Source organism: Rattus norvegicus, chromosome 1 (genome assembly GCF_036323735.1).
Source record: "Rattus norvegicus strain BN/NHsdMcwi chromosome 1, GRCr8, whole genome shotgun sequence".
Lineage (NCBI taxonomy): Eukaryota > Metazoa > Chordata > Mammalia > Rodentia > Muridae > Rattus > Rattus norvegicus.
Window position 1 is genome coordinate 87763048 of NC_086019.1, and position 25362 is coordinate 87788409.

The following is a 25362-nucleotide window of genomic DNA, read 5'->3' on the forward strand; positions in this document are numbered from 1 at the left end:
AGCCTGATGACCCGAGCTTGAGCCATGGAATCCACTTGTGGGGAAGGAGCTGCTTCCTCCAAAGATGTCCTGAGAATTCCACATGCAAGCTGCGGCCTGTTTCCCCACCCCACAGTTAGGTAAATAAACAAATTTAAAAACAAAACAAAACAAACAAACAAACAACAAAAAAAAACAACTTTAGGTGAACATGGTGGCCCACACCTGGAAGACAGAGGCAGGTGGATTCTGTGAGTTCAAGTCCAGCCTGGTCTACATAGTGAATTCCAGGACAGCCAATGATACATACTGACATCCTGTCTTAGAAAAACAAACATCATCAACAACAACAACAAAAAAAAAAAACCAGTTAAGTGAAAGTTTAAGTTCTGGATGATTAAAGGAAAGGAGGGAGAGAGAAAGGGAGGGGGAGCAAGAGACACAGGCAAAGCGGAAAGCTCTTAACTGAATAGATGGGAAACTGAGGCCCATGGACTAGAAGGTCCCTCCCAGAAAACACAGAGCCTTGGAGCAGCCTGGGGAATAACCTGCTTCCAATCTTCCTGGGAGATTGGAGCCAGCCAAGAATCTTTGGCTGGAAGTGGGCCCTTTAAATCTAAGCTCCACCTTTGCTTAGAAGGGTCTCTAGGAGAGTATTTATAAGGGGGTGTGCCTCCTCTCTGCTCCACATAACTCCTGCTCCTGCCTTCTGACCTCACAGCCCCTGTCCCAGACCCTCTCCAGTGCCCACAGCCACACATAAGTGTCATGGACCTGCCACCCTTTGACAGGTGGAGAGACTACTTTAACCTGAGCCAGGTGGTGCTGGGTATAATTCAGAGCCGGAAGCAAAGACTGGAGGATGAGGTGTCTGAGGAACTGGCCTCCAGGCCCCAAGGGATGAGTGAGCGGGGCCTGGAGGTCTCCCCCGGAAGTCTGGCTACTGCATGCAACTTTTGCAAGCACAACGGAGAGTCTCGTCACGTCTACACCTCACACCAGCTGAAGACGCCTGAAGGGGTGGTAGTGTGTCCCATCCTGAGGCATTACGTATGTCCTCTCTGTGGGGCCACTGGCGACCAGGCGCATACACTCAAGTATTGCCCACTCAACAGCAGCCAGCAGTCTCTCTACCGTCGCAGTGGACGAAACTCAGCTGGTCGCAGAGTCAAGCGATAAGTGAGGCCCTGTGAGGTACCTATCACCCATGTCCCAGACCCTCCTTCTGATCCTAGCACCCTCTGCTATGCTCACCCAGCCCTCTGGAGGTCCCTGGATCTTAACGTTCTCTGTGCCTTCAAGATCCTGAAACATTGGGAAATACTGGCAGCCCAGACTGTGTCTCAGACAGTCCTGGTTACTGGGAGAACCATTCTCCATGGACCGTGTGAATCTTGGGTAGCTTCTTTTGGATTATGAGGGACTGGTGATGATGCTAAGATGGTCTCTTTGACTTCTCAGTTCCCCTGTGAAGATCCCTTGGGGGATCCTTGGATTTGCCATCCTGTAGAATTCTAGTCTGACGGGCCAGTCTTCAGAATCTGGGGACAGGGCCAGAGACGGATCCTGATTGTCACTGCCAAGAAGTTGATGCTGGCGCTGACTGAGAGACCATCCATCTACCTTCACCTTCAGCACTGGCAGACTCAAAATTTCTCCATGGACCATTCAAGTTCAGCCCTCAGTTCCATGATTGTGCCGTCTGTCCGAAATAAGAGGGTTCAGGAACGAGAGGAGGGTCGGTCGAGAGGAGGGTCGGGTCGGGACCCCCTGGGAAGGCTGCCAGATTATTTGTAACCTCACAGACTGCTTCGGGTGAGCTCAAGCCCACAGATCTCTCGCTTCATTACTAACCCCAGTTCACTCTGTTCCTGCTCCCAGCCCCAGTCGTTGATGGATCCCTACCCCCGACCCCTGTGGGTGATAGACATGTCTCTCTTCCACCTGTACAGTATTGTTGAGTGTGTTAAGTCAGTGTGCGTCCCACGGTGAGGAGAGTCTGAGACCTCATGGGAATGGCGACTGCTTAGGTTTTAATTTTAGGGTCAGAAAAGAATGCCAATTGGGTTTTATGCTGTTTAAGAGGTGGGCTTGGATATTGGATGAGGAGTGGGTGCTGTCTCCTGAATAAAGTGTTGTTGTTAGTCGGCTGTCTTTGAATTCGGTCGGCCAACTTAGTGGACAGTGTCTTTGGGGGCTGGTAGAGAGAAGCCAAAGAGGAAACCATCAGAGGGGCAGGAAGGGGGGGTCCAGAACTGCAGCCCAGACCTACCTCGAATGTCTTCCAACATAGGTTGTCTAACTGGAAACAGGTTCCCAGATAATTCCCAGCCTCAACCTATACACCTTTTTAATTAAAAAAAAAAGTGTGGAAAGGCCATTAAAAGCAATGCTTTTAATGCTAGCATTCAGGAGGCAGAGACAAGTGGATCTCTCTTATCCATTCCAGACCAGCCTGGTCTACAGAGTTCCAGGACAGTCAGGGCTACACAGAGAAAACCTGTCTTAAAAAGAGGGAGGGGGGCTGGAGAGAGGGGAGGGGGTACAATATCCAGACAGTAGTCAGATAACTCAAGGGAGTCTACTTTCTACCATGTGGGTCCCGGGGAATGAACTCAGGTCTCAGGCTTAGTGGCAAGTGCCTTTCACCCATTGGGGCATCTTGATGGTCCCTTGAGCCCCTTCCTTCCTTCCTTCCTTCCTTCCTTCCTTCCTTCCTTCCTTCCTTCTCTTCCCTTTTCTCCCTTTCTTTCCTGTTCACTGGAGTTTGAACCTAGGGCTCTATAGGTCTGGTTGCCCAGGGGTTCCCCTCCTGTCATACGAGACTATAAACTGCTAGGTCTGAGTTTTGATAGATTTTAAATGTTGGGCTATCACAAAACTGTTAGGAAAAAAGAAGTATAAGCCAGCATCAGGGAGTGGCAGCACTCCTGCCTTTAATCCCCAGCACTCCGGAGTCAGAAGGAGGTGGACCCAGCTACAAGGTTCTCTTGCCCTCTTATAGCATGCAAGGCACCCAGCACCAGCAACCACATGCACATACATAAAATTAAAACAGAATCTTAGGCCGGTGGTGATGTGGCTGGCACTCTTGAGACAGGCCTATCTCCGTGAGTTTGGGGTCACCCTTGTCTTCAGCGCTAGTTCCAGAACAGCCAAGGCTACATAAACCTCACATCTCAAAAAGAAAAACCAACCAACCAACTGCCCACGGGCCCGTTCTCTCGTTCGTGTTTCTCTCTCTCTCTCTCTCTCTCTCTCTCTCTCTCTCTCTCTCTCTCTCTCTCTCTCTCTCCCACACTCACACACGAATTTTTCTTTTTCTGTGTGTGAGTGTTTTGCCTACTTGTACGTTTGTCCACCACGTCCATGCCTGGTGCCAGCAGAGGGCACCAGTGCTGGAGCTAGGATGTATGGTTATGAGCCCCGCCCTTGGGTACAGAGATCCTAACTCTAGTGTTCCTGGGAGAGATCTTAACTGCTGAACCATCTCTCCAGCCCAACCTCTCTGCCTCAGGTCTTAATACAGATGTCACCTTTTCTTTTAAGTGTGATGTTGGCACATGTCTTGTCGTCTTTGTGCTAGCCTCGCTGGAGGCTGCAGTGTTATTATTGCTGCAAGTTCAATGCCAGCCTGGGATACTTAGTGAAATGCCCTCAGAAACAATTTTTTGGAAGTGAGCACGATTTGTCTTTTATATAGATGGCACCTTGATCTATGTGGGAGCTCGTACGTAACTGTCCAATAGATGAACGAAGCTCCGTTTACCCAATGACCTTGAAACTACCGGCAATGAAAATTTTCACAAGAGGGGTTGGGGATTTAGCTCAGTGGTAGAGCGCTTGCCTAGCAAGCGCAAGGCCCTGGGTTCGGTCCCCAGCTCCGAAAAAAAAAAAAAAAGAAAAGAAAAAAAAAAAAGAAAAGAAAATTTTCACAAGGCTGAACTCCGTCACCCAGCCATCCGGCTATCCAGTTCATTCAGGCGGTGCTCTCGATTCACTCCTGCTCTGCGCTTTTGATTAAAATGGGCCGTGGCCAGGATCGCCATCCCCACCCTTCAAGAAACTCTTGCCTTTGAACTCCCTCTCCGACCATGACGTCAAATTGTGGACAGGGAGCCTCCCAGGCACGATTGGGAGGTTGCTCGGTTGCTATGGTTACCGCCTCTGCATGGGCGGGGAATAGCTCCGTGGTGCCCCGCCTCAATCCGTAGGAGGTAGTTCCCGAGTGATCCTGCGCAGGGGAGGGATAGGGCGTGGGCAAGGAGGTTTCCTAACGCCCCCCATCCCCACCCACGCAGTTGTCATGGAAATGAAGCTCTTCTCCCCCTTCTTTCAAATAAAAGATTTGCTTTAGCGGAAAGAGTAGGCTAGGGGACTACCCAAAAGGAGGAAACTCAGCTCGGTCCTAGCGCTCTCCCCAGCATCTCTCTTCTGCTGCGCCCGCACTGGGATTTAGTCCTGGGTACCATTGCGGGCAAGTTGCCAGTGACACGCATGCGCGCTGTAGATATGCACATGCGCAATTGGGCACAAGAGAACAGGGAACCTATTTCAGCGCTAAGTGTGCGACTGCGCAGTTATGGCCTTCTGGTAAAGCAAGGCAACCGGCAGTTCTGCGCTTGCGCCGTGCTGAGAAGCACGGCTGAGCGAACGCAGTTCTAGCTGTCAGGGTGTCTGGAGACAGCGTTCCCCCGGCGCGCATGCGCGTTGACTCCCGATGCTACTGGGGGCGGGGCCCAGAGGGGGAGGGAGAGGTAGGGGGGAGGGAAGAGGCCGCAGAAGCCGAAGCCCTGACCCACCGGGAGGCAGGGGCTGCGGCGGCGCCGGTGAGTGACCCGCGGCCCAACTGGGGTCCCCACCCTCTGTGCTCCATCACTCTTCCTGGAGTCCCCAAAATCCTCGGGGTTCCCCCTCTTATCTTGGACCCCTGTTATCTCCACAACTCCCCTTCATTCCTGGCAATCCCAGAACCCCCATAATCTCTGCAGACCCTCAGCTTTAACATTTTACCCCTGTAACTAGAGGGTTCCATTTCATCTTTATTCCTGTACATCCTCAGGTCAGGGACCCTAGAACAGACACCCACTGCCCTGGGAGCCCCCCAGCGCTCCCCTCTGATCTGGATGGTCCCTGTCTACTGCATTGCCCGGTTAGCATCACTTCCCACCATCATGCATGTTCGACCCCTTGGGCATCCCCGATACTCTTGCCCTGTCCTGTTCTACTGCGCCCCCGTTCTCCTCTAACTCCTGCGGTGGCACCCTTTTTTCCCTTCCACTTTTGCTCACTTCCCTCCATCCTTCCAGACTGTCCGTCCTCCCAGTACCCATCAACTCCTCCGCGAGGCACTCTGCGGCCGCGTGAAGCACAAGATGGGCACTGGGCGGGTGTCACCTACGAGGAAGCACCTCTGATTGCACTCAGCACCTTGCCGCTCCCATAGCCACTTTTGCACCGGAGACCAGAGGAGCCCGTGTCCGGGCGACACGGGGACACCGAGCCCCCGCCAGCGCTGTTCGCCCTTTGCCCGCAGAGCCGGCGCCCCCCATGCGCCAGGCAGCCGATCGGTGGCGTCTGGGGGCGCCATGGCCTCGGCGACCGCGGCGGCGGCGCCGGGCGAAGCGGAGGAGACCACCCGGCTCCGCAAGCCGCGCTTCTCCTTCGAGGAGAACCAGATCTTGATCCGGGAGGTGCGCGCCCACTACCCTCAACTCTACGGCGCGCAGAGCCGTCGGGTGAGCGTGGCCGAGCGGCGGCGAGTGTGGGACAGCATCGCCACCAAGATCAACGGCATCACCAGCTGGAAGCGCACCGGCCAGGAGGTTCAGAAGCGTTGGAACGACTTCAAGCGCCGCACCAAGGAGAAGCTGGCCCGCGTGCCGCATTCCACGCAGGGCGCGGGGCCCGCCGCCGAGGACGCCTTCTCCGCGGAGGAGGAGACTATTTTCGCCATCCTGGGGCCGGGTGTGGCGGGGCCCGGGGCTGGCGCTGGGGCTGAGGAGTCCCCGGCAGCCGCCTCTTCACAGCCGCAGGCTTCAACCGCTAGTACACAACGGTATGTGTTGTCAGAGGACCGCAGGCAGGATCGACGGGCAGGTGAGTCCCAAAGCCAGCTTCTTTAACAACTGCAAACACTCCAGAAGCCTACAGAGTTCAATTCACGCCCAGATCCGTCAGGCTAGTTCACCACATTCTCGCTAAAAACCTAGGAGGTGGGTGCTGTCAGCCCCATTATAGGCTAGGGCTGTAAGGTCAGAGAAAGGAAACGACTTAGATGTGGTCACAACGGGCTTGTAGTTCTCCTACTTGGGAGTTGAAGGTAGAAGAGTTCAAGGCTAGCTTGTGCTACAGAAGGCTTGGCTCAAAAGAGGGGTGAGGAAGAGCCGTCTGGGGATGCCTTGTTGGTAGAGTGCTTTCAGGGGTTCCAGGTTCTGACTGCATAGACCTGTGTGGTAGCACAGGACTGGAGTCTCAACACCTGGGTTATCCTTGGGTGCATAGTGACTTAAAGGCAAATCTGAGCTCTGTGAGATCCCACCTCCCCAAAATAATAATGGAAAAGACAGAAAAGGGTTGTCCCTAGTGGTTCCACAGCCACTTGGTAACTGTCAGAGGTAGGCATGGAACCGGTCCTGGGAGGCCTGGCTTGGGATCCGGAGCTGGACCGTTATCATCAGCCTGGCAGGATTTCAGTGTGGGACTGGTCTTTTCCCCCAGCTACTGCGGAGGGCTGAGAATCTGGGAGCTCAGTATCTGCCTTGGGCTCCGGTGTGAATTCAGTACCAGCTTGAGAGTCTTCTGGGAGCCTTGCAGCAAATGAATGGAGAAGGGCGGGTTAGAGCTAGATCACTTGACCAGTGTGCCTGGGGCTCTTAGAGTTTGTTCCAGCCCTGAAAGTGAATGAAGAGAGCTCTGGGGTAATGGGAGGAGTTGTGTGCAAGGCACTGCCTGCAGGCTGAGTCCAGTAAATCCGTGTACACTCACTCCTGTTCCTGCTGAACAGAGATGAGAAAAGTGCATTTCCCCCTCCAAGATTCTGTGAGCACAGCGATGACAGGCTAGCTCCAGCCTCAGAGTGCCTGGCTGGCCTGAGTGATGGCCAACAGTGGAGGTCTTCACTGCTTCACCACTGTAAACCGATGCTTGAAGAAGTCCTGACTTTCTCAAGGTCATGCCTGCAGAGCTGCTGTGGAGATAATCCATCTGTTCAGCCTTCGTGCTGGATTTCTTTGAGACGTGGCCTGATGTACTCTAGGCTGGCTTCAAACTCTACTATAGAGTTGTGGATGACCTTGAATTTCTAATCCTCCTGCGTCCACCTCCCTAGTATTGGGATTACAAGAAAGTTCTGCCATGCCTAGTATATACAGCACTGGGGATAGAACCCAGGGCTTCCTGCGTGCTAGGTAAGCACTCTACCCACTGAGCCATGGCCTCTGGTGTTTTCTCCATAGCTCTTCTCCCAGATGCCTGTCTTATGCTGACACAAGTCAGGGGTTGACACAGTTTTCTGGTGCAGAAAAGAGAGACTCAAGGTGACAGGATGGAGGACCCAGGGCCCGAGGGAGCCAGATAGATAGATGTGACACAGTCTTGGGGGTGTGTAGGGGCTGGCTCCTGGAAGGGGATGATGTCAGATCTGACATACACAGTATGGAGGAGGAAGGGCTTGGAAAGTCGTCCTGAAAGGAGGAAAGGCATCCTGTGCAGCAGCCTGAAGACTCAAGGAAGTTTGGGGAGGGTTGGATTGGAACCAACAGATCACAAGGAAGACTTAAACTTTTAAGAGGTGATCAAAGAGAGAGCAGCCATGTGTGTTGAGTGAAGGTGATGGGCTTAGAGTGTGTGAGCCTTGTGCCTGCCACTAGTGAGGTAGAGGCAAGAGAATCAGGATCTCCCTGTGCAGCCTGGGCTATATGAGAGCCAGTGTCAAAAAAACTGGGTGCATGGACGAGAAAGAGATGTGCTCTGGGGAGGCATGGGGATGGGCATGATCCTACCAAGTAATTCTTTTCTTACTGTCTGAAGTTTTTTTTACTTAATTGTGTGTGTGCATGCTCACCCATGCATGCATGGGGAATCATAGGAAAAGTTTCAGAAGTCTCTCCATGGTGGGGTCTCAGATCTCAGGATTGAAGTCACTTTATCAGGTTTATGAAGCAGTCTTGGTAGTTCATAGGATTCAGAAAGGTTCATTTCAGGGTTGGGGATTTAGCTCAATGGTAGAGCGCTTGCCTAGCAAGCGCAAGGCCCTGGGTTCAGTCCCCAGCTCCGAAAAAAAGAAAAAAGAAAAAAAAAAAACAAAAAAACCCAGAAAGGTTCATTTCCCCACCTGAGGTCACACAGCAAACAAACAGGGTGACATAGAACAGAATCATAAGCCTGGCTTCTAGTTAACTTGCACTTGTCACCCTTTAGCCAGACAGTTAATGGGGAGGACAGAATGCAGTCAAAGGTTAGCTTGTAACTCACGCAGCAGGCACGTAGGAGCCAGGAAATCCCCCAAAGCCCAACATGTATTCTCAATTTGAATCATACATCTTTCTGTGAAACCAGGGCAATAATGTTTGTTACATGTTCATGTATTGTGTGCATGCATATAGAAATGCAGGCTTGCATGCATGCAGCCCAAAGTTGCTGTCCAGAGTTGTTGGTCGATGCTCTGTCTTAGTCTTTTGAGTCAGGGTCATTCAGTCAAACCCAGAGCTCACTGATGGGGCTCCACCCACTAGTCCACTTGCCACGGGGATTTCCCAGTCTCTGCCTTCCAGGCCTGGAATTACAGGCTTGCTGCCATGCCTGCCCACCATATATGTGGTCCTCACGTTTCCATTGAAGCATCCCCTGAACTCCCAAGCTTGCTTACTTACAAGTTGTCATCCTTCTGGGGTGGATACTTAGATATACTGGAGGACAAGACAGAATCCTCCCGCTGAGGGAATTCATGTAGTTGGGGGATACATGCCACAAAGAGTCAACACACTGGACCTAATGCCATATGGACAATTGCTAGAGAAAATGAATGCCTATTGAGAGGCCCAGGCAGTGGCAGCTCACCCTGAAACCCCTAGCACTCAGGAGGTCAAGGAAAGAGTTTGAGGCTTGCCCAGGATGCATCAAGAGACCCTGTGCCCAAAGTAGTTAAGAGTGACAATTTTTTTTGTACAACGGGGATAGTCAGAGAGGGCTTCTTGGAGGTGGTGAATTCAAGCAGCAACTTAAATTCAGAGGTTGAGCCTACCTAGTTGATATCTGCAGGAAGAGTGTGGCAGTTAGAGAAAACCACAGTAAAGGCCCTGAGGCAAGAATATCCTTTTTTAAAAAAGATTTATTTAGGGGTTGGGGATTTAGCTCAGTGGTAGAGCGCTTGCCTAGGAAGCACAAGGCCCTGGGTTCGGTCCCCAGCTCCGAAAAAAAAAAAAAGAAAGAAGAAAAAAAATTTTATTTATTATATATAAGTATACTGTACCCGTCTTCAGACACACCAGGAGAGGGCATCAGATCTTATTACAGATGGTTGTGAGCCACCATGTGGTTGGTGGGATTTGAACTCAGGACCTGTGGAAGATCAGTCAGTGCTCCTAACCACTGAGCCATCTCTCCAGCCCAGCAAGAGTATCCTTAACCAACTTTTTTTTCCTCAAACACAAAGTCTCTTTGTGTAGTCCTGGCTGTTCTGGAACTCACTATGTAGACCCAGGCTGGCCTTGGACTCACAGAGATCTGCCTGTCTCTAACTCTTGAGCACTGAGATTAAAAGCCTGTACCATAGCACACAGACTACCTCATCGCTTAATACTGCATAAAACTTGCAAAGTTGCTATAGTCACAGGGGAAGATAAGCTGGGCAGCTGTGAGCAGCTGGCTTGCATCTTGGCTTGCACCAGGAACTGAACTAAGGATCACTTATTTTTGATGGAATATTTAAAGGACATGACAGCCACGCACGATGGCACATATTCATATAGTTCCAACACTCTAGGAGGCAGATAGAAGGGAATGTGCCCAAGGCTGAGGCTAGCTGTTCTACACAGTGAGTTTCAGGCCAACCAGAGCTACACAGCAGAACCCTGTCCCACCAACAGAAAAGACACTGCCTCCCGCAAAAAGCTGCGTGTTGCAATAAACACCTTTAATCTTGACACTCTTGACACTCGGGAGGCAGAAGCAGGAGGATCTCTGAGTTCAAGGACAGCCTGGTTTACAGAGTGAGTTCCAGGACAGCCAGGACTACACCGAAACCCTGTCTTAAACAACAACAGATCCCCCCAACCCCCCCAAAAATGGAAGGGAAAAGGCTTATGATGTGGCTTAGTGGGTAAAGGTCCTTGCCACCAAGCCCAATTGATGACTTGAGTTTAATTCCTGGGACCAACCTGGTGGACAGAGAAACAAGATGTCCTATGACCACTACATGCATAACACAGCATGTGTGTCAGAACCCCATAAATACAAATAAATAATTTTTTAAAACACACAAAAAAATGGAAAAAAAGGCCTGAGCCAATAGCTTAGTGTTAGAGCCCCTGCCTAGAATCCCCCAGTGAGAGGCTGGGGGCGTGGCTCAGGTAGAGCCCCTGCCTAGGTATAAGGCCTGGAGTCCCATCCCTGGGCTGGGAAAACAGCACTGAGAACAAAGAACCCTTAGCTGGTAGAGCTCTCCCAGAATGATTAGACAGACAACAGAACATGGATTGCATGCCCAGGAGAAATGCATTCTCAGAGAAACTACTTAGGTTTGAAGCCAGAGCCAAGAAAAGAACTAGCAGCCACTTTAGATAACAACCAAGAAATCTCTCCTTGAGGAGGAAGCACTATGGCCTCCAGGCATTTAGGACAGCACAGTGATTGCCCTATAACCCTAAGCAGTCACTGACTGTCTGCCTCTACAGGTCATCCTGCTCATGATACGTTGTGTAAGTGAAAGCAGACAGCACGCAGTCATTTGTGTCATGGTGGCTTTCCGGAGTTTTCATGTAACCATGCAAAATTGACAGTGGAGAAGAGGCTGAGGGTGTGCTAGATGAATGTCTTGAATCAGGGTTTCTAGTCCTGCACAATCATCATGACCAAGAAGCAACTTGGGGAGGAAAGGGTTTATTCAGCTCACACTTCCACACTGCTGTTCATCACCAAAGGAAGTCAGGACTGGAACTCAAGCAGGGCAGGAAGCAGGAGCTGATGCAGAGGCCATGGAGGGATGTTACTTACTGGCTTGCTCCCCTGGCTTGCTCAGCTTGCTTTCTTACAGAACCCAAGACCACCAGCCCAGGGACGGCACCATCCACAATGGGCTGGGTCCTCTCCCTTGACCACAGCTGGATCTCAGGGAGGCATTTCCACAACCGAGGCTCCAATTTCTGTGATAACTCCAGCTTGTGTCAAGTTGACACACAAAACCAGCCAGTAGAATCAGGCTATGGAGTGAGAAGCATCTAGATCGGGTGTTGGGTGTTGACTTTAATTAGGTTTATGTGGAATGGCGTCTGTACGGGGATAGTGTCTTAAGAAAAAGAGCCAGACGTGGAGGTGCAGGGCTGCGGTCTCATCTACTAAGGAGGCTGAAGTACCAGGGTTTGGAAGTTCAGGGCCAACCTGGACAGTCTCTGTCTCAACAAGCAGGGAAGCTGGAAGGATGGCCCAGCAGTTAAGAGCATATACTGAGCCAGGCAGTGGTGGTGCACACCTTCAACCCTGCCTCTCAAGACGAAGAGCTCTGTGAGTTTGAGGCTCGCCTGGTTTATAGCATGTCTAGGACAGTCAGGGCTCTATTTATACTGAGAAACCCTGTCTCAAAACAATAACAGCAAAAATAAAATAAATAAAAGAAGCTGGGGCCAGAGAGAGCTCGGTTGGTAATAGGCTGGCCACAGAAGTAGGAACTCATCTGAACTCAATCCCCAGAACCCAGCTGGGCTCCAAAGTCTGGTGTAGTTCACATGGATGAAATCCCAGCACTGAAAGAGCAGAGACAAGAAGCCCCTCGGGCACACTGGCCAGGCAGCCAAACCAAATGAGCAAACTCTTGGTCAGGAGTTGTTGAAAACTTAAGTCCACATACACGTGCATGTACATACCTTCCCTACACATACATGCACACACACAGGTATGCAAATATCTTCCCTACACATACATGCACATACACACACACAGGCATGCACATACCTTCCCTACACATGCATGCACACACACACACACACACACAGGTATGCACATACCTTCCCTACACATGTATGCATACACACACAGGTATGCACATACCTTCCCTACACATACATGCACACACACACACAGGTATGCACATACCTTCCCTACACATACATGCATACACACACACAGGTATGCACATACCCTCCCTACACATGCATACACACACACACACACACACACACACACACACACACAGACAACTAAGACAAGGTGTGCTTATGGTAGAAGACATACATAACACTGTTCCAACTCCAGGATGGGAAGAGAATGGGGGATGACAGTTGTGTTAGCCCCAGCAACTAGAAGATGGAACTTCTACCTTCTGAGGCAGGAGCAGATGAGGAAACGAGGAGTGGTGGGTCAGGAACTCAGCTCAGTAGTGAGTTTGAGGTGTCCAGACAATGCACGGGTGGGTGTGAGCATTAACCTCTAGAGAGCCGCTCTAGCTCTCGAGGCTAGAGAACACAGTCCTCTCAGCAGACGGTTTAAATCCAAGAGTGTGAATGATATATCTCAGGTCGTGAGGACCCAGCAGGCTGGGATAGAACTAAGAAATCCTGCTGTCCTGGCTGGAAAGAGCTTCCGAAAGTTAGAACCAGTGTGCTAGCCACTCTGCCTCTCTCCATGAACTCCAGCTGAGAGGAGCAGGGTTGAGTGTCCAGATGGTTCTCAGCTTTGTGGAGGCCTCAGAGCCTCTTGCTACCAAGGTGTCAGTAAGACTTGCAAGGCTTTTTGTCCCCTAAAGCTGGCCACCAGGTTGCCCAGCTAGCTCAGTCGGTAGAGCATAAGACTCTTAATCTCAGGGTCATGGGTTCGTGCCCCACACAGGGCGCCATTCATAACCATGAGGGCTTTCTATGCTTGCCCCAGCTCTGAATACTGACACAGAGACTTATATTTACTTATAATAGCATTAGGCCTTAGCTTACTCTCGTTCCCAGCTAGGTCTTACAACCTACAGGCTGTCATGAGGCTTGGTACCTCGCAGTCTCACCGCCTGGCACTGCTTCTTCCTGTCTGGCTGGCAGATTCTCCCACGCCTGACTTTTTTTTTTTTCCCAGAGTTCCTATCTCTTGTCAGATGTCCCGCCTAGTCTCCCCTCCTTTGCTATAGGCTGCCAGGTTTTTTCCTTAAACCAATAGGAAGGCGAGAGGGGGAGTTCCTACAAAATCCGATACAGGTGCTGAGCATCTAGAATAACAATACGGGAAGTCCGGACTGTAATCGGATGTCCGCTTGGTACAGAGATCAGCGTGTGAAATAACACAACGCCAATCTTTACACAGTGCACAAAAGGACCACCCCAACAAAGTTTAATGCATCCACTCCACTGTATTCAAAGATTGACGTCATGGGCTGTCTCTGACAGGCTCTAACTTAGGTATGACTAGTGTGCTCTTTTGAGATACAGTCTTGCTCTATAACCTAGGTTGACTAGGTTGGCCTGAGGCTCCAAGCAGTTCTCCAGAATACAAGTATTTCAATTTCAAGCAAGAGCCTCCATAGTGACCTAGCTTTTTTTTTTTTTTTTTTTTTTTTTTGGTTCTTTTTTTCGGAGCTGGGGACCGAACCCAGGGCCTTGCGCTTGCTAGGCAAGTGCTCTACCACTGAGCTAAATCCCCAACCCCCCCCCTTTTTTTTTTAATTTTGATTGTGTGTGAGAGAGTGTGTGTGTGTATTTCTGAGTATTGCTGATGCAGGAGAGATCTTAAAGTGTTTTTATTCCTTTTTGATATGGTCTAATGGTCTAATGTAGTCCAAGCTGGCCTTTAATCTGTGTATACAGTGAATACAGGCCTTAAACTTCTCAAATCCCCTGCCTTGGCTTCCTAAGTACTGGGGTGCCAGCATTCCTGAAGGGTGTGGTCCTTGCAAAGCCTAAATCAAGCCAGGTGTGGTGGTGCCCACCTGTAACCCCTGCACTTAGGAAGCTGAAGCAGGAGAATGCGGAGTTGCAGACTAGCTGGTACCAGTCAGAGAGACCCTGTTCATTGAAGAAGGAAGGGACTGAGCAATTGCTCTGGGGAGAGGAAGCCAAAACCGGAAATGAAGCCTTGCGGGCTCTTTGTGACTTATCCAAGGTCTCTCTCTACAGATACACCAGCCCAGAGCAAGGGAGGCTCCAGCAGCCCAGAGTCCTGGGCCCGGCCCTCTTGCAACCCCCAGGAAGCCAAGGAGCGTGAGTCCCCGTCCCCTGCAGCCATGCAGCCTGTCCAGCTGCCCCGCCTGGCCTTGTCTCCACCCCTCCCTGCCCCTCCACCGCCACCCACGGCGCTGGCCCAAGTGGCACCCTCATCTCCTAGCCCAACTCCTCCTCGGCCCACCTCAGCCCCAGAACAGTCCCTGGACTTCCTGCGGGCTCAGCAGGAGACTGCCAATGCCATCAGGGAGCTGGCTGGCACCCTCCGGCAGGGACTGGCCAAACTGAGCGAGGCCCTCAGCGCCCTGTTACCCCTTCTGCCGGGAACCCCAGCTGACCCGCAGCCCCCGCCCCCGCCGCCACCTCCGCCGCCACCTCCCAAGCCAGTCCTCCCACCACCTGCCCCCAAGGTGGAGCTGGCCCCAGAGCCTGTGTCTGTGGTAGCTGCTGTTGTGGATGGGGCTGTAGTGGCAGCTAGGGGAGTGATCATCTCCCCTAGGAGCGAGGAAGGGGTGCCCAAACCACCCCCAGTCGCACCACTTCCCCTCCACGACTCACCCCCTCACAAAAGGAGGAAAGGCTTCCCTACGCGAAAGAGGCGGGGCCGCTGGAAGTCTCCGTGAAATCTAACCCTGTCCACGCTCCTGCCTGCAACCCTCTCCCTGCTTGGCACAGTCGAGGAGGAAGATGCTCTTTGCCTATCCCAGCTGCACCCTGGCTTCCTGCTCAAGGGAAGTGAGCACCCCACTTCCTGTGCTAGTTAGTGCCTGATTCTCTGGGTGAGTCCCCGGGCGGACTCCCTCAGCCCCTTTCTCTGGTACAGTGGTGTCCGCCCGACTGCCTCCTGTAACCCCATCTTCTAAGCCATCAATTTTATGTTACTATATTGCCCTTTGTGGGGTGGGAGAGGGATCTCCTGGCTCTGCGACTTGCCCCTTTGCCGAATAGTTACTGTTCTTGACTTGAAGAGAAGCAACGTGTGGGGACCTCCCCACTGCCCCAGCCCAGACTTCTTCGGAAGGGTTGGAAGTTGCTAGACAAATCAGAATGTAGAAGGTGGAGGATTCTGAGGAGGAGGCAGCAGAATTCTGACTGGGGAGGTATAGGTTGGGTCCTCTGCCTCCCACGGCTGCAAGGTGTGTCTGACCTCTGGAGCTCAGCCCCTCCCCCCTTTCTCTTCAGTGCTGACAAGATGTCAATAAACTTATTTTCATACAATTAACTTGAGGCTCTGAGACGGGCCTTGGGAGGCCAGCGTTTAGGATTGCTCCACCCCTCCCCTGGTAGGCCACACCCTCCCGGAGGATATGCCTCCTGAACCTGAGGCAGGTGATTTTCCCCCTAAAAGCTTTAACTAACCCTGGTGTAGAAGTACACACTGAAGGTTGCAATCCCACCAGTTACTTCAGCAGCCTGTTACCCTGTATTTAAAAAAAAAAATCTCCAAAGAACGTTACAAACAGGATTGAATTGGAGTTTATCTAGGTCTGTTAGAAGTTCAATACAGCAACTTGGGTGGTTAACTCAGGCAAGGACAGATAGCCTGCCTGAGGGTCAGACCCTAGGAGTGTACGGAACAAGAAACAGGCTTAAACAGCCTTAAAGAGCTAAGGGATTGTGGCTCACATGTGCAGTTCCAGTACTAAGAAAGCTTGCTTCGAGTTCAAGGCTAACCTGTGCTTCAGAGACCTGTCTCTAGAAAAAGAAAACAATAAATAAATCCAGGCATGGTTAATGTACTTTTGAAATCTCAGCCTCCAGGAGGTTGAGGAAGGAGAAATCCTGAGCCAGCCTGGGCCACCTAGTAAGGCTCAGTTTCAAAATAAAAATACAGGCTACTAGCACATCTCAGTAGTAGAGCACTTAGCATAAAGCCCTGGATTCCATCCCAGCACCACGTATAAGCAAGAGAAAGTAAATAAACAGTAGTACACGAAACCAATGGTTGCGAACATAGTATCTCCCAGGAAACGACAAAAATAGGCAATTTGTTTAAGGGAGGAGTGTTAAAATAGTAATGCAGGTGGTAGGTAAAATTGTAACGCTGAAATAGAAAGCCTGGGCTGCTGTGACTACTCTGGGGTGGGGGTGAGAAAACCGCCAAGCCTCCACTATGTGGAAACCTGGAAGAATGCAAACTGACAAGACATTCAGAAAAAAAAAAAAATGTTTTGAGAGCACCAGTGGGGGCCCAGGCCGAATGAGGCGAAAGGGCTGATGTGAGCTAGGACCTGGAGACATACATCGCTTCTCCCTCCCCCACCCCCACACTACAAAAAAATACGAAGAGAAAATATGGGGTGCCCAGAGCCAGATTGGGCCCACCAGGCCATTAAGCACTTGGAGGTTTGGTGTTGCCCTTCCCAGCAATCAACTCTTGGCTCCTTCATTCCAAATCTACGAGTAATAAGAGCCCCCGACCCCAGCCCCCAATGGGGGGCGGGGAGCGAAATTCCCTGCTAGTAAGGGGGGGGGGGGCAAGGATTGGGAAGGCCTCCCCTAAGCTTCCAGGCAGAGGAAGTACGTCACTGCGTCCATCTCGCAGAGCATTTTGGGAATTGTAGTGAAATTGGGGATGTACTGAGAAGCCAGCTGTGTAACCCTTTAGAGACCAAAGTACGTGCGCACCTGGAGCAGAACTAGGAGGCTCAGTGAACATTCTTTAGCAGATGAGAAAACTAAGGCAGGCACCTGGCTCGGAAGCTTACAGTCTTCTCATCTTGTTGCCTGTGGGGAGCCCTTGAGGCTAGTTACCTAAGACACTGGGGAGTGGGTGGGAGGACAAACTGCTAAGTAGACGCCACTCTCAAAGAGAGTAGCCTGAACCATCCCCTTGAAACCGTCCAATCAGAACCTCTCCGCCCCATCCCAAAATGCTGCGGCCTTCCTAACCCGTTATTGGCCCTTCTCGAAGAGGCGGGATTCTAAGAGAGGGCAAGACTCTTTTCTAAACCTGCTCAGCAAATCAGAGTAGAAACTGCTTTCCGAGATCTGGGTATGGTCCCAGGCCTGTAAACCCACCGAGAAGGCTGAAGCAGGGAGATTGCAGCAAGAATGAGGCCAGCCTAGGCTACATAGGCTAGCCTTCTAGGCCAGCCTGAGCTAAGGAATAAATCCAAGTCTCAAGAAAAAATGGGGAAAATTGCATGCCCTGCAACTTAACCACCTCGAGCATTTATGAGACCATTACCCATTTCCTGGATCCTGTGTGCAAACCCCGGCTTTTTGTCGAGGCACAGTGAGAATTAAGCTCACAGAGACCAGCGCGCGCCCTCTTTTCCCGCCACTGCTTTCTGCCCAGTCCCCTTTAAGAAGCAGTCCCGACGGGACTACATTTCCCAGAAGGCTTTGCCCGCGCGTTATGTAACTTTCCCTGCGAAGCGGCCTCTGGGGCAGAAGAAGGAGGAGGAGGCGACGGCGGCCGTTGCAGCGGCGTCGGCGGCGGCGCGAGCGAAGCGGCGGGAGCCTGGGGCGGCGGCGCCCGAGGCCCATTCAGGAGCTGGAGCTGTGCATCTCGGCTCGCGGCGCGGACCGGACGGGGGCGCCGACGTGCGTGCTCGTGGCTTGCCTTCTCCACCGGAGGCGGGAGTGAGAAAAAAAAAAAAAAAGGCTGAGGGCCCAGGGGGCGGGGAAGGGGGGCCGGGCCTGAATCCGGCGGGGAGGCCGAGCCGGAGGCCCGACTGAGCGGCTCGCGCGCCGGTCCCGGGGCACGGCGGAGTGAACGTGGGCGGCGGGTGCACAGCGGGGGCACCTGGCGGCGCTCCGGGGGGCGCCATGGCGTCCGTGCAAGCGTCCCGCCGCCAGTGGTGCTACCTGTGCGACCTGCCCAAGATGCCGTGGGCCATGGTGTGGGACTTCAGCGAGGCCGTGTGCCGCGGGTGCGTGAATTTCGAGGGCGCGGACCGCATCGAGCTGCTCATCGACGCTGCCCGCCAGCTCAAGCGCAGCCACGTGCTCCCCGAGGGCCGCTCGCCGGGACCCCCGGCTCTCAAGCACCCGACCTCCAAGGACCTGGCCTCCACGGGCTCCCAGGGCTCCCAGTTGCCACCCCCGCAGGCCCAGGCGCAGCCATCGGGGACCGGAGGTAGCGTCTCAGGCCCGGACCGCTATGACAGGGCTACTTCATCCAGCCGCCTGGCGCTGCCTTCGCCGGCTTTGGAGTACACCCTGGGGTCCCGCTTGGCCAACGGGCTGGGCCGGGAGGAGGCTGTGGCGGAAGGGGCACGCAGGGCTTTGCTTGGCTCCATCCCCAGCCTGATGCCCCCCGGGCTGCTGGCAGCTGCAGTGTCTGGCCTCGGAGGCCGAGCTCTGACGCTGGCACCTGGCTTAAGCCCCGCTCGTCCACTTTTCGGCTCCGATTTCGAGAAGGAGAAGCAGCAGAGGAATGCGGACTGTTTGGCAGAACTGAACGAGGCCATGCGGGGCCGGGCGGAGGAGTGGCATGGGCGTCCCAAGGCTGTAAGGGAACAGCTACTGGCGCTGTCCGCCTGTGCCCCTTTCAATGTCCGATTCAAGAAGGACCATGGGCTGGTGGGACGGGTATTTGCCTTTGATGCCACTGCCCGCCCTCCTGGCTATGAGTTTGAGCTGAAGCTCTTCACCGAGTATCCCTGTGGTTCTGGCAATGTGTACGCGGGGGTCCTTGCAGTGGCTCGCCAGATGTTTCATGATGCTCTTCGAGAGCCAGGGAAGGCCCTGGCCTCATCGGGCTTCAAGTACCTCGAATATGAACGCCGCCACGGCTCAGGGGAATGGCGCCAGTTGGGAGAGCTACTTACCGATGGGGTCCGAAGCTTCCGAGAGCCTGCTCCTGCGGAGGCCCTGCCCCAGCAGTACCCAGAACCGGCCCCTGCTGCTCTGTGTGGCCCACCACCGAGAGCCCCATCCCGGAACCTGGCACCCACACCACGACGTCGCAAAGCATCCCCTGAGCCCGAGGGCGAGACAGCTGGGAAGATGACCACGGAGGAGCAGCAACAGCGGCACTGGGTGGCACCAGGCGGTCCATACTCTACAGAGACCCCTGGTGTGCCTTCACCTATTGCTGCCCTTAAGAATGTGGCGGAGGCTCTGGGCCACTCACCCAAGGACCCTGGTGGGGGTGGAGGCTCTGTCCGTGCAGGGGGTGCTAGCCCTGCAGCTTCCTCCACGACCCAGCCACCAACCCAGCATCGTCTAGTGGCACGCAATGGAGAGGCAGAAGTCAGTCCCACGGCCGGGGCTGAAGCTGTCAGCGGGGGTGGTAGCGGCACAGGGGCGACCCCTGGAGCCCCCTTGTGCTGTACCCTGTGCAGAGAAAGGCTGGAAGACACCCACTTCGTGCAGTGTCCCTCGGTACCTGGACACAAGTTCTGCTTTCCTTGCTCCCGAGAGTTCATCAAGGCACAGGGTCCAGCTGGAGAGGTGTACTGCCCCAGTGGAGACAAATGCCCACTGGTGGGTTCCTCTGTCCCCTGGGCCTTCATGCAGGGCGAGATCGCTACCATCCTTGCTGGTGACATCAAGGTCAAGAAAGAAAGGGACCCCTAGGTTGCCACTGCCGTCAGGCTGCTTCCCCTCCCCCTTAACCATCCTCCGCGACTGCGGATAAATTATTCCCTACCCCACCCAGCCCAGTACCACCCTAACCTGTGTAGATACCCTTTCCTCTGCCCAGATGGGTCCCCTGGGGTAGATACATTGTGGGTGGGGGGAGAGAGCTTGTGGCTCCTGTCAGAGCGGGTGTTTGGAGTTCCTGGGCCCCTCCAGTTTCTTTCTCCTTTCTTGGCTTGGCTTTCCTGCTGTTGGTAGTTGGGGGAAGAGGTACCCCGCTTGTCCTTGAAAGGGACCTCCTGAGAACTCGCTCTTTATAAACGAAGCAAAAGCATTTTATTGTTCCCTTCTCCCACCCTTTTTTTCCTTCAATAAACTGAGAGATGGGTTGTTTTTTTTCCCCCTTCTTGGTCCCTTTAGTTTTATGAGATGCTGCGCCCCCTTCGGGATTGGACTTGTCCTAAGAGAGAGGACTTCTGCGTTGTGACCACTAGGTGGCGCCTTTTGTCCAGTGGGCGGCTGTTTGTAGTAGTGTACATTTGCTGTGCTCTGATTAAAAGGTGTAGTCGAGGCCGGTTTTGCAGACGATGGTACTGAGATTCTGACAGGGTTCAGCTCCTGCACGGCGCTCACAAAGAAACTGGGGAATAGGTTTGCGTTGTAGCCAGCACTCTGAATGCTGAGACGTCAGAGGGAAAGGAAGTAGGAGGCTTTCTCCAAGTAGTTTACTTGAAAATAGTTCTAGGGGAACTGTCCACAGAAAGAGTAAGTTGAACCTCCCTGAGTAAACGTATATGGAAGCAGGATGATGCCTTCTTGCTTCATATGGTGCCAGAGAGATGGACACACCTGAGAAACCTGAACTGGGCTCATGCCCTTCATCTGGGAACAGTGGCTATCACCCTAGAACACCTAGGAGCTAAGTAAAAGGCTCCCACCCGCCGCGGCTGCTTCTGATGTGTGTGCGGCCTTGTCCCGCACCTGTCCTGGGTGACTGATCATTAACCAGGATTTCCTGCTGGCTGGCGTCATGGGGCGGGGTCTGGGGCCTAGGCAGGCTATGGCAAAACAGGGGTTAAAAGGAGGGGGCGGCCCCAGGAACCATGTTCCAGCCCTTACTTGAGACCCTAATTCGTGGAAGGGATGAAAAGCTGAGCCAACAGGACAGTAAATGTTAAGTGAGCCCTGAGACCCAAGGGTATTCCTGATCTCCTTCTCAGGTGTCTGCTCACCTGAACATGAACCCTCACTACCTGTGTGCCCCTCGTTCACCTGAAGACAAATGCCATCTGCAGGACCCTGAGTAACATTTCCCCCACCCCAGTATTGAGCACTTACGTGCTCGGGCAACCCAATCCCGGTACTACCAGCCGGGCTCAGGGCAGGGCTGGAAAAATCTCTCCCTGATTAAATACAGCAGGCGAGATACAGGAGCAGGGGTGGTGCTGAATAGAGCACCCCTCCTTCAGAAGTCTCCCCGACCGGTCAGGGCGGCAGACCCAAGCACGGTCTCACACACACACACAAACCCCCCCCCCCCCCAATCCTCAGGGTTAGAAGCCTCACACCTGGCCACCGCGCTTGCTCCAGGAAGGGCTCACAGCTGTGGAAGACACCTGGTCCTTTAAGAGCAGCTGGTAGGTGGGGGCGGGGGGCAGGGGAGTCACCCCCAGCCTGGCTGCTGTGTATTTTAGATAGGGATTGGGTTAACTATTAACAGAACAGACAGTCTGACCTGTGTGGGTGTTGGGGGTGGGGGGCTGGGTCAGTCCCCCTTCCCCCAGTGCGCAGGTGAGAGGTTAGGGTGGAAGGATTTGGGACCAGAGAGTAGGCAGAAAGACTAAAAATGCTGCAAAGACACCCAGAAAATGTGGGAGACCACAGAAGCTGGAAAGAGAGGAGCAGCAGGAGGCCAGTTGGTGAGGGCTGGGAGTAAGGCTCAGTGGTAGAACCCTTGACAGAGGGCTTGCCTAAGGCCCACCAATAAAGAGCTGGGGGTGTGGTTCAGTGGTAGAGCCCCTGCCTAAGCACCTGGGAAGCCATGGGTTCCCACAAAAGCTTTTTTAAAAATGCATATCCATTGCCGTTTTATCTACATGTATGTCTGTGAGATGATGTCAGATCCCCTGCCATGTGGGTGCTGGGGATTGAACCTGGGTCCTCTGGAAGAGCAGTCAGTGCACTTAACCCCTGAGCCATCTCTCCAGTCCACAAACACTTTTTTTTTTTTTTTTAATTCACTGAGCCAGAGGCATGGAAAACAGAAAACCTCAGAAATGAGGCAAAAATTGAGGAAAACCTAGAGAAGTGAGTTTAATGCAGAGATGTCCAGAAAGGGTGAGAAAGGCCAAGATGCCAATCACAGGCTGGGAGGCAGAATGTTACCCACAGTCCTAGCACTGAGGTAGAAAGATGGACACAAGTCCCAGGCCAGACTGGGCTGCATGGTAACAGCCCATCTCAGAAAGCAAAGATAGAAAGAGAAAGCAGCGAGGAAAAACGAGCATGTAAGGTCTGTCTCACTACTGCACTATGAGCCCCTAAGGTGTAGGCCAGGGCTTTCTTCGTTCCCACTGTACCCACAGCGTCACCCAGCCCAGAGCTAGTTCAAGGGATACACGAATAAACAGGGTCCTTAACTCTCAGTAAAAATGTCTCAGCCACCATAGGTGACAAGTCCTGGGTCAGGTGCTGCAGTGCCTCTGTTCCCAGAAACTACTGATCAAATGAGACACAGCAGACTCTTAAAATATGGCAGCCACAGGACCTCAAGTCATAAGGAAAGACAGGCCAGGCAAAGGATTGCACTTGGCTATTTTTGAAAGGATTCATTGAGAGGAAGAAGCATGTCGAGAGAGATGAGTGTGGCTCACATGTGCAAAGGTCCTGAGGTAGTAACCTGCTTGCTTCCTCATAGAAGCAGCCAGGAGCCAGAGCAAGTAGATAACAGGCAGATCAGACCTCTGTGGGGGAGAGGCCACCTAAGGATCTTAGGACAACCAGGGACAACCGATGCAGACAGACAGCAACGTGGAGAAGTCCCGTCCCTTCCACAGTTTGCTCCACTGGGAAAACCTCCTAGAACCTGTGTAAGGGATTCTGGGTCCCCCGGTATGCCTGCCCATGCCCTGCCTACTCACACCTTGGGCAGAGGAAGCTGGCAGGCCCCCACAGGAACCTTTGTGTGTGTGTGGGGGGGGGGGTCGGAATAGAGGCGGGTAGCAGGAACGAAAAGAGGAGTGTCTCGCAGGCAGGCACCAGGCTGTGACTACACAAAGGCCCCAGTGTCTGCCCCTCCTGCCCCCATACAGATATAAATAAGATGTGCATATACCTTTTTATATATACCAGCGGACTGGGGCAGAGACTGGGGGCCTGCTCTGTCCCTGAAGGGCCAAGGCACAGCACAGGCTGCCACTGTGGCCAAGCCTCGAACCAAGTGGGGTGGGAGATGCTTCCATGGTGACCCCAGAGTTGGAAAGAAGTTGGAGACAGATCTGAGAAACAACGGACAAGAAAGGAAGGAGAAAGGCCAACAGCAAGGTGAAGAGATGGCAGGGAGAGCCAGAGCCATGAAAAGGCAGGCAAAAGGAAGCAGGTACAGAAAGATACCAAGAGATTAAAATACAGGGGGCACGGGTCTGTGGTGGCCTGTCACCCCAGCACCTGGGAAGTGAAGTTAGGAGGGACAAGAGTTCAGAGCCGGGTTGGGGATTTAGCTCAGTGGTAGAGCGCTTGCCTAGGAAGCACAAGGCCCTGGGTTCGGTCCCCAGCTCTGAAAAAAAGAACCAAAAAAAAAGAGTTCAGAGCCATCCTTGGCTACAAAGTGAGTTTGAGACCAGCCTGGGCTATATATCTGAAAAAAAAAAAAAAAAGAAAGAAAGAAAGAAAGAGAAAAAAAAAAAAACCTCCCTCATTCCACTAAAACAGATAAATTTAAAAAAAAAAAAAAAAAAAAAAGACTAGGGTCAGGCACATAGTTCCCTTGGCAAGAAGTGCTGGGTTCAATACACAACACCTCAGAAGCTGGGCATGGTGGCTCATGCCCGTAATGGCAGCAGTATGGAGGTAGAAAAAGGAGAAGGGGTCATCCAAGGCCACCCTCAGCTTCAGAGGGAACTGGAAGCCTAGCATAAGCGCCTAGAGCAATGGTTCTCAATCTGTGGGTCGAGACCCCATGAGGGGGTCAAATGACCTTTTCCCGGGAGTCACCTAAGGTCATCTGCACATCAGATACTTACAACATCTGCATCTAAATATCAGATATTTACATGAAAGTAGTAAAATTACAGCTATGAAGCAACAGCGAAATTATTATGGTTGGGGGTCACCACCATATAAGGGGTCACAGCATTAGAAAGGTTGAGAAGCACTACCTCAGAGAGAGACAGAGAGACAGACAGGCAAACAGAGAGCTGAGGCCAAGACTAGGTCTGTGAGTCCAGGGTGGCTGGGGGCACGTCAGTGGGCTGTGATCCAGCTGGGCCGGGAGCAGCCCTAAGAGAAGGGAGCAGAGGTGAGGGAGGTGCCCTGGCCCTCCGGATCCTCCTGTTTACCTGAGGCAGGCATGGCAAACAGGCGTCCAGCCTGGACCACAGCAGCCAGGGTAGGCTGGGCTGGGTCGGGCCGCAGTCCTGGCACCAGTGGGCCCGACACGCCCACCTGTGGCCTGAGTGGTGAGTAACACACAGCGGCACCAGGGTAGATGGTGACACATTCGTGGACAGACACAGTGACACACAGTGACCAATATAGGCAGATGTGCAAGTCTGAGGGACAGAGACACAATGTTACACACAGAAGAGTGACACGTAAAGGTGCCGTTATGCATGGGCCCAGTGACAGACACGATGACAAGTGACAGACCAAGATACAGAAGCACACACTGAAATGCTAAAAGACACCCGTCGCACGCGGAACAGCAGAGAAGCAGTATCAAAATGACACTAAGAAATGTAAAGAGCTGTGTGACAAACATGACCTGAACACACACACACCCTCATATACACACATATATAATCACATACAATCATACATACACACATACACACACTCATTACATACAATCACATACATACACACTCACATACACACATACATACACATTCATACATACACATATACATATGCATACTCATACATACACTCATACAACCACATACATACACATATACATACACACAGACACCCATTCACATACACACCTGTGAACTTTTGTGGGTGAGGCTCCTACCATACCAAATTGTGACAGGAAGTGACTATTCTCTAGAACGGTGGAGGTCCAGGGGACTGAGTCAGAGCCAGATGACCTTCCTGGGAGCCCCCCCCACACACACACACATACACACGTTGTGTGACCTTGAGCAAGTCAAGCCAGCACCTTACCTCAGTTTTTGCCAGTAATAAAGTAAAGGGCCCTAGAAAGGGAGTATTCAAATTACTCATTACTTGTCAAGTTTTCTTGTTTAAGAGGCAGACACTCTATGTAGCTATGTAG

At 52.6% G+C, this 25362-nt stretch overlaps 3 protein-coding genes across 3 annotated transcripts; all 3 read left to right on the forward strand.

Annotated features, from left to right (window-relative positions):
• The first annotated feature begins 668 nt into the window (after positions 1–668).
• Nanos2 (nanos C2HC-type zinc finger 2) lies at positions 669–2129 on the forward strand. The gene has a single exon (NM_001108908.1). The coding sequence runs from the start codon at positions 748–750 to the stop codon at positions 1156–1158; it is 411 nt and encodes a 136-aa protein (NP_001102378.1). The 5' UTR covers positions 669–747; the 3' UTR covers positions 1159–2129.
• Positions 2130–4699: 2570 nt separating this feature from the next.
• On the forward strand, positions 4700–15555 carry Mypop (Myb-related transcription factor, partner of profilin). The gene is made up of 3 exons (NM_001395139.1): positions 4700–4808; positions 5289–6078; positions 14289–15555. Exons 2-3 carry the CDS (start codon positions 5568–5570, stop codon positions 14954–14956), a joined length of 1179 nt encoding a protein of 392 aa, NP_001382068.1. The 5' UTR covers positions 4700–4808; positions 5289–5567; the 3' UTR covers positions 14957–15555.
• A 2179-nt stretch (positions 15556–17734) lies between these two features.
• Positions 17735–20436, forward strand: Irf2bp1 (interferon regulatory factor 2 binding protein 1). Its single transcript, NM_001107483.1, has one exon. It carries the CDS (start codon positions 18108–18110, stop codon positions 19860–19862), a length of 1755 nt encoding a protein of 584 aa, NP_001100953.1. The 5' UTR covers positions 17735–18107; the 3' UTR covers positions 19863–20436.
• Positions 20437–25362: the final 4926 nt, after the last annotated feature.